Source organism: Arachis ipaensis, chromosome B09, assembly GCF_000816755.2.
Source record: "Arachis ipaensis cultivar K30076 chromosome B09, Araip1.1, whole genome shotgun sequence".
NCBI classification, from domain to species: domain Eukaryota; kingdom Viridiplantae; phylum Streptophyta; class Magnoliopsida; order Fabales; family Fabaceae; genus Arachis; species Arachis ipaensis.
In genome coordinates this window covers 20,014,966-20,028,800 of record NC_029793.2, presented here as the reverse complement: position 1 = coordinate 20,028,800, position 13,835 = coordinate 20,014,966, and the positions used below count along the sequence as shown (strand labels likewise).

The 13,835-nt window shown below is 37.6% G+C and overlaps 2 protein-coding genes across 2 annotated transcripts; both read left to right on the top strand.

The window, feature by feature from the left end:
- On the top strand, positions 5,481-5,933 carry LOC107615173. The gene has a single exon (XM_016317276.1). The coding sequence runs from the start codon at positions 5,481-5,483 to the stop codon at positions 5,931-5,933; it is 453 nt and encodes a 150-aa protein (XP_016172762.1).
- Positions 8,740-9,720, top strand: LOC110266784. Its single transcript, XM_021111795.1, has 3 exons — positions 8,740-9,080; positions 9,152-9,246; positions 9,353-9,720. Exons 1-3 carry the CDS (start codon positions 8,740-8,742, stop codon positions 9,718-9,720), a joined length of 804 nt encoding a protein of 267 aa, XP_020967454.1.

Genomic DNA, 13,835 nt, shown 5'->3' with positions numbered 1-13,835 from the left:
CAACCAAACCTCTTAGGTCACAAATGCGGGCAACCTATGATATTCCAACGTTCTGCAGGTCCATTGTGATCCCGTGCCTGTGTACGGCATGATCTTTCAATGCTCCATCACTCCGCAAGTCTACCGTGTTCTAGCGCTTATGATTTTGGAACTTCTTTCCAAAATGAATTGAATTATAACATGCATGAACAACCATGAGTCTATGGAAAAACATCTTTTAAAGTGAGAATATTAATAAAGTAGTAAAATGATATTTTAATCATCTTTAAATTTATAACATTTATTATTTGTAAGTTTTACTATCTTAATTTAAGAGTGATTAATGATATACTTTTTTTTTTAAAGTGATAATATAACTTTAGAAGAATTTTAAATTTTAGTTTTAATTTTTTGAGTATTTTATATTTTTATTTATGTAAAATCGAGACAACTAGTTTAAGTAGTAACTCATTGGTTGAACTAGTAAATTAGTAAATAAGTAGCCTAATCGATTCGATCACTGATTCAATTCTGATAACTATGTTTAGAATCTATACAAATTTAGACCATATTCTTGTTAAATAAGCTCGTATCATCATTCATTATCCAAGAAATGTGGCAAAGTATAAAATAACCACACTGAAAAATCAAATTGACATTTATTCCCTTAATGATGCACCAGTAAGATGATAGTTTTTTGAAAAAGAAATCACAATGTATAAAAAAAATATATTCTGGTATCAAAATTAAAAAAATAAAATTTAAACACGGTACCAATTTTTTAAATTGCATCTCTAATTTTGATATAATTTGTTAAAAACTGAACCTAAAATGAGAAAATATTAAACGTCTATTTTTACTAAAATCTGATTCATGAAAATTTGATGAATGTATATTATTTCTATTAATTATTAAATGTCTAAAATTTGATTCAGGCTATAATTAATGTCTATTATTTTTTAAAAATGCTATTTGTACATCATTTTTCAGCTATCAATTCAACTATTCTCACTAAAATACAGTAAAAAAATACGGTTATGTATAAGGATAATTTAGAAATAATACAATGCGCTAGGAGTTTTTTCATCGCGCCAAAAATCTCCTCTTTCAATCGTGATTTCTTCTCTTCTCAGTAAAGGGGGTTCCATTGCATGCACCTCACTTCTCTTCTCTTCGATCGCGCAAACCCCACTCCTTACTTCTCTTTGATCGCGCCAACCTCACTCCTCGCTTTCTTCTCTTATCTACGCTTCTCTCTGCTCTACTTCGATCCCGCAGTTCACAAAAGCTCTTCTCAACGCCATTTCTGATTCTTGTTATCTTAGGGCTTTGATTATAACTTTTGATTCAATAGAATTCACAAGTTTGAATAATGACGTTTGTGTTTAATTTACTTCGTATGTTAATTTTTTATTCCTGGTTTGATTTCAATTTTTTTATTATCCATGTTTTATTCCTGATTTAATTTTAATTTTTTTATTATCTATTTTTTATTCCCGAATTGATTAACTACATATTTAGTTTCTGGTGGAGAGTCTAGTTACTCCAGCTGATCCATATATTCTGTGTGTTGAGTTTTGGTGATTTGTGTATCTAATTATGTAAATACTTTTGATTTAGTTAATGCTTCTGATTTGTGGTTTCATTATGTCATTTGGGTCTTTTTATTTAATTCCAGAAAGAAATACCTCCCAATTACATCATGTACCTTGTGTGATTGCATCCTGAAAAATTTATGTTATAAATCTGTGTAATGAGAAAAATGTTTAGCCCATGGATTGGAGTCAAATTGATAGTTTGTATGTTTAAAATTTTTTGTAAGCCGTTGAGGAAATTTTATATATGCATATGGTTCTAATTTGATTTTAATTTTTTATTATTTTTTATTCCTGATTTGATTTTAAATTTTTTATTATTCATATTTTAGGTTGTTCCAAGCATAGGAATGGTATTCTCTTCTGTGAAAGATTATGACGCTTTTTATACCAATTATGCAAAGAGAGTTAATTTTTCATGGAGTATAAGAACTATTAAGTGGAATCAAAATAGACTGATTACATACTAAAACTTGGAATGTTCTAGAGCTGATTATCGAAGATAAAAAATTGATCAACTAAAAAATAGACAGATTGCATTTGCTTATATCAGATGATGATGCTGATTCTATGAATGTGTGGGGGTTTCATTTTATTTTCTCTCTTTCTATATTTGACTACTAAATTTGATTATCATGTTTACTGAGTTTGATTATACTCAAGTTTAGTGCTATATTTATAAATCCCGCTAAAATCGGTAAATAATTAGTCAATAAATTGAATTTTTACTAGCAAAATTAAAAATACAAAACTAATATCAAAATAGGTTAGAGCTCTTCAAAACGAAAAATTTGAAACCAATTTCGAAAAATTTGGCCCAAAATTGGACCGAAAGGGCCAGACCGGTTGAACCGAGGCCCAAACCGGGTCCGTGGGTCCAACCGAACCCATAACTTAAAAGAAGCAGCAGCTTCTTCTTCCCCATTTCATACACACGACTCCAAACAGATTGGGGAGGAAGGGAAACTCCATAACCCTCATCAAATCTTCTCACTACCATAACTTTTCTGTTCGAGCTCCGATTGCCGCACCGTTCGCAGCCACACGTCCAGCACGTCGAGCTCTACATTTCTATCGGATCAATTTTACCGGTAAGCTCCATTTTCGTTTCAGAATCACTATCCCCTTTTCTATACTTGAAATTGAAATCCTATAATGAGATTTTGCCAATTTGGTGTTATAGGTTCGATTTAGCTAACAGAGCTTACTGGGTTTGAGTTGCTATGCATGTGGGAACGGTAAAGATTCTCTAAACTTTAATTTAATTTTGATTTCATTAGGTAAAATCTTATTTTGGAATATATATGTGTATTAGGTGTGAATTAAGTTTATATAGATGCTTTGGAATTGAAAAGTGAACATTTGGAGGTTTGGTGGTGATTGAAGCTAAGCTTGTGGCTGGTTACTCTAAGCTTGAGGGGATGTTTTGTAGCTTGTGAGGCTACCTTAGATTAAATAAAGTGATCGGCCAAGGTATGGTTTAGGTTTCACGCATTTAACATATAAGGTTTTGTGAAAACTTAGGCTAGGGCATTATAAGATAGGTTGAAATAGTACAATGTAGCTAATGGTTAGCTTGGTGATATTGTTGGATAAATTAATGATTGAGCTTGTGTTGAAAATTATGAGTATGAGATGTTGATATTGTTGAATATGTGTTCTTGGAATTACTAATGAAGGATTGATGATGATAATGATATATGTTAATATAATTTGGTGATTATGGCTTGTTGAATTAGTTAAAGGTGATTTATGAGTGGTTATTAATGAATGAAGGAAATGGGTTAATGAATTTCAAAATGGAACCTCATGGTTGGAAAGGGTGGATTTATGATTAATGTATGAGTTTTATGTATTGGTATGAATATTAATGTATTAGTGGATAGTATTAATGAAATGGGGCTTGATATGTTAAGAATATGCAGGTTTTATGGGCAAGGAATATGAATTTGGTGAAAATGAGGTTTGGGTGATATTTGATAAAAAGTAAATTTTGGTGAACTTTGGAAGTCTATAACTTGCTCCTCAAATTTTGGATGAAAATGAAGTTTGTTTCAAATTAAAAAAGATTTTAAAAGCTTGAGATTGATATAAAGTTTGCGGAAAATAGAATTTTGTAGAGGAAGTTATGGACGCCAGAAAATCGGTGCGAAAAATTGAAATTTTGAACATTATAGCAGAATCAGGTTTTTCTGATGTGTGCCCACGCACACATCTGTGCGCACGCACCCAACAGAAGCAAAAACTTTACTTGTGCGTACGCAAGCCTTGTGAGCACGCACACCTGGTGCTTTTCATAAAGTGTGCGTACGCACACACCAAAATAGGCCCTCTGTTGGTGGCGCTAGCACAGGTGAGGCGCATGCACACCAAGTGATGTGTGCGCACGTCCACGTCCTGATATTTTGTTGAGCTGTGCGCACACACAGGTCTGTGCGTACGCACATGCCCTGCTTTCCAGCACCTGAGTTTTAAGATTTAAACTTAATTTTGAACCCCTAAACCCCTATTTTTGCCCTGTTAACCTCAGATTTTTACTAGTGAGCTTAGTAATTAGTGGAAGGTAGGAATTTGGGGTAACTTGGGAGTGAAGTAAGAGGTAAATGAAGAGTTATATGAAGGAGATGAGAATGTTAAATGAAGTATTATGCCATGGCTTTGCTAAATGACTATATAATGATTATGAAAATGTAATGGCTTATGAATGATGATATCTGAGATACGAGTTTCCCTGGGTAAGAACCGTGGCTTGCCACCACGCGTTCCAGGTTGAATCTCGATACTCTGTTGATCCTACGTCGTAAGGGTGACTGGACACGTATAAATTTCTGGGTATGGATAGCCCCCATTGAGTGATTTGAATGATGAATGAATGTGAAATCTATGCATAGACTCATAGGGATGCGCGACGGGGGACAGTCTAAGGTTTTTGGACTTGTTGGGTTGGCTGGATAACCGACAGATGAGCCTCATCAACCATAGGACAGGCATACATCATGTACATTTGTTTGTTTTGGTTGTTATGTACTACCTGGGATTGCCTAAATGAACATATGTATCCCGCTACTTGTATACTTGCTACTTGCACTATATGCTTCTTAATTGTGTGTGAATTTGTTTTGGTTGTTTGTCTCTGCTGAATTATGGATGACAGAGGGACGGAGGAATGGTGAATTGGTTAAGTGCTAGGTGTTAGGTTTAAGGAAAGTGAGTATAGTATACTTAGATTACCTACCCCTATTATGTCTTCTACCCAGCAATTAAGTTCTATAATTGTAAGACGAAGTTCTAGGATTGCCTCTGGCATTCCAGGACCTTATTCATTATACGCGTGGCACCTTTACCATGGTGAGAACCTCCGGTTCTCACCCCATACTGTGTTGTTGTTTTCAGATACAGGTCGAGAGGCTCCTCGCTAGGCGTCTGGATTTTGGAAGCGGAGTAGTCCTGGGTGTATTTTGGGCTTTATGTTTGTATATATATGACTCATCTACTTAGTTTGCTCTCCAAGAATCTTGTTTATTTTGTTCCTCATAGAGGCTACAGGAGAGTTAGGGGCTTGATTCTGTATTTTGGGGTGTTGGCATATATATATATATATATATATATTCTCCGGCCAGCCTTGGCTTCGCAGGCTGAGTCAGGAGCTAGTTCCTCTTTATTATTGGCACTCTTATGACTCTTTACTTATTCCTATCCTTAGCTTTTAGGTTTCTTAGCACGCAAGTAATCCTTTCTCTTGAGCGTTGCGCTTTTTTATTTTGCGATTTTGTTTTACCCGTTTTCACTAATATTTTGTGATATTGAGACTGATCAACTTGATATCACTTGTTTGGAGTGTATAGGGACCAGATGTCGACTCGCGGACGCGGATGCAGGTGATTTAGAGGCAGAATAGGGAATGCTATGCCTGAAGCATCAGGGAATAATCTTAACCCTGTGGACTTCATGGCCACTTTAGGTAATATGGCAGCAGAAATGCAAGCGACAGCCGAAGTCCTGGGAAACCAAATAAATAATGGAAATAATGGCAATAATGGTGATAATGGTCCAATGTCGCTTTCTTCCTTCCTGAAGGTTCAACCTCCGACCTTCAGAAGGACTTCGAACCCGACTGATGCGGATAACTGGATACAAGCTATTGAGCGAGCATTACAGGCTCAGCAGGTTCCTGATGAACAGTGGGTTGAATTTGGAACCTATCAGCTGCATGGTGAAGCTCAGCATTGGTGGCAGGGTATGAGGCGTATTCTGCAGCCTGATGGGGTTGTGATTTATTGGGAGTTATTTCGAGAAGAATTCTATAAGAAATATTTCCCCAACTCAGTTAGAAATGCCAAAGAACTTGAACTGCTTTAGCTGAAATAGGGCCAGATGACCATTACTGAGTACACAAGCAAATTTGAGGAACTATGCCGCTTTTCACGCATCTGTCAGGGAGCTCCTGAGGAGTTTGTTGAGTGGAAGTGCATAAAGTATGAAGGAGGCCTTCGGAGTGACATTCAAAGATTTGTAGCACCTATGGAGATTCGGGTGTTCTCTGAGCTTGTGAATAAGAGCAGGGTGGCTATGGAGTGTGTCAGAAGGGCTGCAGTAGAAAAATGGAGTATGAAGATGCCATTCCAGAGGACCACAGGGAGGAATTTTGCACCTAGGGGCAAACGGTTCAAGCGTGGCGGCTTTGTCCCTCAGAATAACCAGGGACAAGGCAACTTCAGGAGGCCTAATACCAATGCTAATCAGGGAAGAAGACAGGGGAAGAAGCCACAGTAGAATTTGAGTTGCCACAGATGTGGGAAGTACCATTCAGGGCCGTGTAGGTTTGGGACCGGAGTCTGTTATTCCTGTGGACAGCCTGGACACTTGGCTAATAGCTGCCCAAAGAAGAAGAGGTATGAGACTGGCAGAGTGCAGCAACCAGGGAGAGTATACACTACTTCTTCGGTAGGCGTTCAGGGGTCAGAAATATTGATTAGAGGGAACTGTGAAATGGCTGGTAAAACTTTGAATGCCTTGTTTGATTCTGGAGCTTCACATTCTTTTATTGCATTTGAGAAGGCTGATGAGTTAGGATTGAAAATAGTAGTACTGGGGTATGATTTAAAGGTGTATAATGCCGCCCATGAGGCTATGGTGACTAGGTTAAGGTGCCCCCAAGTTCCCTTTCGAATACAATAATGTCACTTCGTGCATAACTTAATTTTTTTTGTCGATGACTGGCCTTGATCTCATTCTGGGATTGGACTAGTTATCCAAGAACCATGTTTTACTCGACTGCTCTGCAAAAAGAGTGTGTTTTATGCCTGCAGACATAAAAGGGCCGGTTGTGGTGAATAACTACTACCTGAATTCCATGACAGTGAATTGTTCTGGGGCCGAATGTCAGGGGATATTGTTGTTAGCTGCAGGTGTTTCGGGTGATGTTCAAAGCTTGGAGCAAATCCCGGTTGTGTGTGAGTTTCCAGAGGTGTTTTCTGATGATATTAAGGAATTTTCACCTAACCGAGAAGTTGAGTTTGCCATTGAGTTAGTACCTGGGGCCGGAACAATCTCGAATGCTCCTTATAGGATGTCACCTTTAGAAATGGCCGAATTAAAGTCTCAATTGGAGGATCTGTTGGGAAAGAACTTTATCCGACCGAGTGTTTCTCCGTGGGGCGTGCCAGTATTACTGGTAAAGAAGAAAGATGGGAGTATGCGCTTATGTGTTAACTATAGGCAGCTAAATAAGATTACTATGAAGAATAAATACCCGTTGCTAAGGATTGATGACCTGATGGACCAGTTATAGGGAGTCGATGTGTTCTCTAAAATTGATCTACGATCCGGATACCACCGGATAAGGGTCAGAGATGAGGATATTCATAAAACTACCTTCAGAACACACTATGGTCACTATGAATCCACAGTGATGTCCTTCGGACTTACTAATGCTCCGGCGATATTCATGAATTACATGAACATGATTTTCCACCCATATCTGGATAAGTTTATTGTTGTGTTTATCGACGATATTCTTATCTACTCTAAGACAGAGGATGAGCATGCAGAGCACTTGCGAACAGTGCTACAAATCCTGAAGGATAGAAAGTTATATGACAAGCTATCCAAGTGTGAGTTCTGGAAGTCTGAAGTGAAATTCCTTGGTCATGTGGTGAGTAAGCAGGGAATAGCAGTGGATCCTGCTAAGGTTGAGGCGGTGATGAATTGGGAGCGACCAACTTCAGTGACGGAGATCAGGAGTTTCTTAGGCTAAGCGGGTTATTATCGGAGGTTCATTAAAAGATTTTCACAGCTCGCTTTGCCTTTGACCAAGCTGACCAGGAAGGATGTTCCTTTTGAATGGACTCTTGAGTGCGAGGAGAGTTTTCTTGCATTGAAGCAGAGATTGACTACCGCACCCATATTGGTGTTGCCTGAACCGAGAGAACCATTCGAGGTATACTGTGATGCATCCTTGAAGGGTTTAGGATGCGTGTTAATGTAGCATAATAAAGTTGTAGCTTATGCCTCACGTGACTTAAGGCCACATGAAAGAAACTATCCAACTCACGATTTGGAGCTCGCTGCCGTGGTGTTTGCCTTGAATATTTGGAGGCATTATCTTTATGGTGTGAAATTCCAAGTCTTCTCAGACCATAAGAGCTTGAAGTACCTATTTGAACAAAAAGAGTTGAATATGCGTTAGAGGAGGTAGATGGAACTCCTAAAGGATTATGACTTCGAGCTGAACTATCATCCGGGAAAAGCGAATGTGGTGGTGGATGCCCTGAGTAGGGAATCCCTATGTGCTGCTTAGATGATGCTAAGATAGGAAGAATTGCTGAAAGCCTTCCAGCAATTGAAACTGGGAATCAGAGAAGACTTTGGGACTTTATGCCTAAGCCAGTTACAGATTTCAAGCGACTTCAAGGCTGAACTACTAAAGGCTCATCAGAATGACCAAGAATTGTAAAAGATTTTGCCGGCGATTGAGAAAGGCAAGCAATGGAGAGTGTCAGAAGATAAAGATGGGTTGTGGAGGTTCAAAGGTCGGATAATTGTGCCAGATGTTGGGGATTTGTGACAGAGCATATTGGAGGAAGCTCACAAGAGCGGGTTCTCCATTCATCTGGGATGCACTAAGATGTACCAAGACCTAAAGACGATGTTCTAGTGGCCAGGAATGAAAAATGATGTGGCATTGCATGTTTCCAAATGCCTAACTTGTCAAAAAGTCAAAATTGAACACCAAAGACCAGCAAGAACCCTTCAACCTTTGGAGATTCCACAGTGGAAATGGGAGATCATTACTATGGATTTTGTGTTGGGTTTACCAAGGACTCGGATAGGTTGTGATGCTATTTGGGTGGTTGTAGATCGACTGACCAAGTCAGCTCATTTTCTGCCTATTCGGATAAGTTGTACTATGGAGGAGTTGGCGCGGCTATACATAAACGAGATTGTGAGGTTACATGGTGTACCTTCCACCATTGTATCTGATAGAGATCCTCGCTTCACATCACGGTTCTGGAGAGCTTTTTAGCAAGCTTTTGGCACTCAATTAAGCCTAAGTACTGCATATCATCCTCAAACAGATGGCCAATCAGAAAGAACAATCCAAACCTTGGAAGATATGCTAAGAGCTTGTGTATTGGACCAGCAGGCGAGCTGGGATCGATATATGCCTCTGGTAGAGTTTGCTTACAACAACAGTTATCATGTGAGCATTGGAATGGCTCCGTATGAAGCTTTATACGGAAGAAAATGTTAATCTCCATTATGTTGGTATGAAGCAGGAGAAAAGAGCTTGATAGGGCCTGAAATGATAAGTGAAACCACTGAGCAAATAAAGAAAATCCGTAGTCGAATGCTTGTGGCTCAAAGCCGTCAGAAAAGCTATGCTGACCAAAGACGGAAGCCTTTAGAGTTTGAGGAAGGAGAACACGTTTTCCTGAAGGTTATTCTGACCACTGGAATAGGGAGATCCATCAAAACTAAGAAGTTAAATCCCCGTTACATTGGGCTGTTTGAAATCCTAAAGAGAATTGGACCAGTGGTGTATAGGATCGCTTTGCCACCACACCTTTCGAACCTGCATGACGTGTTTCACATATTGCAGCTTCGTAAGTACGCTTTTGATCCTAGTCATATCCTAGAGCCATAATCAGCTCAAGTGAGAGAAAATCTGATGCTTCCAGTAACTCCAATTAGAATTGACGATACCAGCATTAAGCGTTTACGTGAGAAAGAGGTTTCTTTGGTGAAAGTAGCTTGGAGTCGGGCTGGTATTGAAGAGAATACCTGAGAGCTCGAGCCAGAGATGTGGAAGGACTACCCCCACCTTGTTCAGGTAACTCACTCTGAATTTTGAGGTCAAAATTCCTAATTAGGTGGGTAGGATGTAAACCCCGCTAAAATCGGTAAATAATTAGTCAATAAATCGAATTTTTACTAGGAAAATTAAAAATGAAAAACTAATATTAGAATAGGATAGAGATCTTCAAAACGAGAATTTTGATACCAATTTCGAAAAATTTGGCCCAAAATTGGACTTGAAGGGCCGAACCGGGACTCAAACCGGGCCCGTAGGTCCAACCGGACCCATAACTTAAAAGAAGCAGCAGCTTCTTCTTCCCCATTTCATACACACGACACCAAACAGATTGGGGAGGAAGGGAAACTCCATAACCCTCATCAAATCTTCTCACTACCATAACTTTTCCGTTCGAGCTTCGATTGCCACACCGTTTGCGGCTACGCGTCCAGCGTGTCGAGTTTTACATTTCTATCAGATCAATTTCACCGGTAAGCTCCATTTTCATTTCAGAATCACTATCCTCTTTTCTATACTTGAAATTGAAACCATATAGTGAGATTTTGCCAATTTGGTGTTATAGGTTCGATTTAGCTAGCGGAGCTTACTGGGTTTGAGTTGCTACGCATGTGGGAATGGTAAGGATTCCCTAAACTTTAATTTAATTTTGATTTCATTAGGTAAAATCTGAATTTGGAATATATATGTGTATTAGGTGTGAATTAAGTTTATATACATGCTTTGGAATTGAAAAGTGAACATTTGGAGGCTTGGTGGTGATTGAAGCTAAGCTTGTGGCTGGTTACTCTGAGCTTGAGGGGCTATTTTGTAGCTTGTGAGGCTGCCTTGGATTAAATAAAGTGATCGGCCAAGGTATAATTTAGGTTTCGCGCGTTTAACATATAAGGTTTTGTGAAAACTTAGGCTAGGGCATTATAGGATAGGTTGAAATGGTACAATGTAGCTAATGGTTAGCTTGGTGATATTGTTGGATAAATTAATGCTTGAGCTTGTGTTGAAAATTATGAGTATGAGATGTTGATATTGTTGAATATGTGTTCTTGGAATTACTAATGAAGGATTGATGATGATAATGATAGAGATGAGAATGTTAAATGAAGTATTATGCCATGGCTTTGCTAAATGACTATATAATGATTATGAAAATGTAATGGCTTATGAATGATGATATCTGAGATACGAGTTTCCCTGGGTAAGAACCGTGGCTTGCCACCATGCGTTCCAGGTTGAATCTCGATACTCTGTTGATCCTATGTCGTAAGGGTGACTGGACACGTATAAATTTCTGGGTATGGATAGCCCCCATTGAGTGATTTGAATGATGAATGAATGTGAAATCTATGCATAGACTCATAGGGATGCGCGACGGGGGATAGTCTAAGGTTTTTGGACTTGTTGGGTTGGCTGGATAACCGACAGATGAGCCTCATCAACCATAGGACAGGCATACATCATGTACATTTGTTTGTTTTGGTTGTTATGTACTACCTGGGATTGCCTAACTGAACATATGTATCCTGCTACTTGTATACTTGCTGCTTGCACTATCTGCTTCTTAATTGTGTGTGAATTTGTTTTGGTTATTTGTCTCTGCTGAATTATGGATGACAGAGGGACGGAGAAATGGTGAATTGGTTAAGTGCTAGGTGTTAGGTTTAAGGAAAGTGAGTATAGTATACTTAGATTACCTACCCCTATTATGGCTTCTACTTAGCAATTAAGTTCTATAATTGTAAGACGAAGTTCTAGGATTGCCTCTGGCATTCCCATGACCTTATTCATTATACGCGTGGCACCTTTACCATGCTGAGAACCTCCGGTTCTCACCCCATACTGTGTTGTTGTTTTCAGATACAGGTCGAGAGGCTCCTCGCTAGGCGTCTGGATTCTGGAAGCGGAGTAGTCCTGGCTATATTTTGGGCTTTATGTTTGTTTATATATGACTCAATGACGAACGGATTTTTGCTAGTAAAGAATTCACAATAAACTCTCGTTGCTAGTATAGTTTCTAAACCAACAAAGAATCCATTCATACAAAAACTTGTTTGTCACTTAAACAAACCTAATAAAAATAATAACCGAAGTATTCAAACCTCGGGTCGTCTCTCAAGGAATTGCAGGGAGGTATGCTTATTGATGAGCGGATAATTTATACGCTTTTTGGCATCGTTTTTAGGTAGTTTTTAAAATGATTAAGTTAGTTTTTACTATGTTTTTATTAGTTTTTAAATAAAAATCACATTTCTGGACTTCACTATGAGTTTGTGTGTTTTTTTGTGATTTCAGGTATTTTCTGGCTGAAATTGAGGGACCTGAGCAAAAATCTGATTCAGAGGCTGAAAAAGGACTGCAGATGCTGTTGGATTCTGACCTTCCTGCACTCGAAATGGATTTTCTAGAGTTACAGAAACCTTCTCATAAATTTTGAAAATTTAAATTGATTTAGTCATAAAATTTTTAAAATTTAATTGTTTCTTATGAGTCAAGTCAAATTTTCAATTTAAAAATTCTATCTTTTTCAAATCTTTTTCAAAAATCAAATCTCTTTCATTTTTTCTTTCATATTTTCAAAAATTTCAAATTAATTTTCAAAATCTTTTTCTTATTTTTGTTTCATATTTTCGGATTTATTACTAGCATTCAATTTTTAGATTCAAAAATTTCAAGTTTGTTACTTGCCTATTAAGAAAAGTTTCAATCTTTAAATTTTAAAATCATATCTTTTAGTTTCTTGTTAGTCAAGTAATCAACTTTAATTTCAAAATCAAATCTTTTTAAATTTCCTTTTTTAAATCTTTTTCAAAATAAATTCCAATCATATCTTTTTCAAAACTTAATTTCAAAATCTTTTCTAACTTCTTATCATTTCAAAATTGATTTTCAAATCTTTTTCAATTAACTACTTAACTTTTTGGTTTGATTTTAAAAGTCTTCTATTTCAATCATATATTTTCTCTAAAATTTGAAAACTAAATAAATTAATTACTATTTCTTATCTTTTTCAAATTTTATTTTGTTTCTCTTTTTAATTTTCGAATTCTAAACTACATTTAAAAAAATATTTTCCTTTTATTTTAATTTAAATTCGAATTCAATCTCCCTCTCTCATCTCTCTATTTATTTATTTATCTACTAACACTCCTCTTCCACTCAAAATTCGAACCCCCTCTTCTTCTCTGTGTTCGAATTTTTCTCTTCTCCTTCTTCTATTATTCTCTTCTTCTACTCACATAAATGAATCTCTATACTGTGACATAGAGAGTTCTTCTTCTTTTCTGTTCTCTTCTTTTTCATATGAGCAGGAACAGGGATAAAGACATTCTTATTAAAGCTGATTCTGAACCTGAAAGGACTCTTAAGAGGAAACTAAGAGAAGCTAAAGCACAACCCTCTGGAGAGGACCTGACAGAAATTTTCGAAAAAGAAGGAGACATGGCCGAACCCAATAACAATGGTGGAGATGGAAGGAAGATGCTTGGTGACTTTATTGCACCCTCTTCTAACTTCTACGGAAGAAGCATCTCAATTCCTGCCATTGGAGCAAACAACTTTGAGCTTAAGCCTTAATTAATTTCTCTAATGCAACCGAATTGTAAGTTTCATGGACTTCCATTGAAAGATCCTCATCAGTTCTTAGCTGAATTCTTGCAAATCTGTGACACTGTCAAGACCAATGGAGTTGATCCCGAGGTCTACAAGCTTATGCTTTTCCCTTTTGCTATAAGAGACAGAGCTAGAACATGGTTGGATTCACAACCTAAGGAAAGCCTGAACTCTTGGGAAAAGCTGGTCAGTGCTTTCCTGGCCAAATTCTTTCCACCTCAAAAGATGAGCAAACTTAGAGTAGAAATCCAAACCTTCAGACAGAAGGAAGGTGAGTCCCTCTATGAAGCTTGGGAAAGATATAAGCAATTGATCAAAAGGTGTCCTACTGACATGCTTCC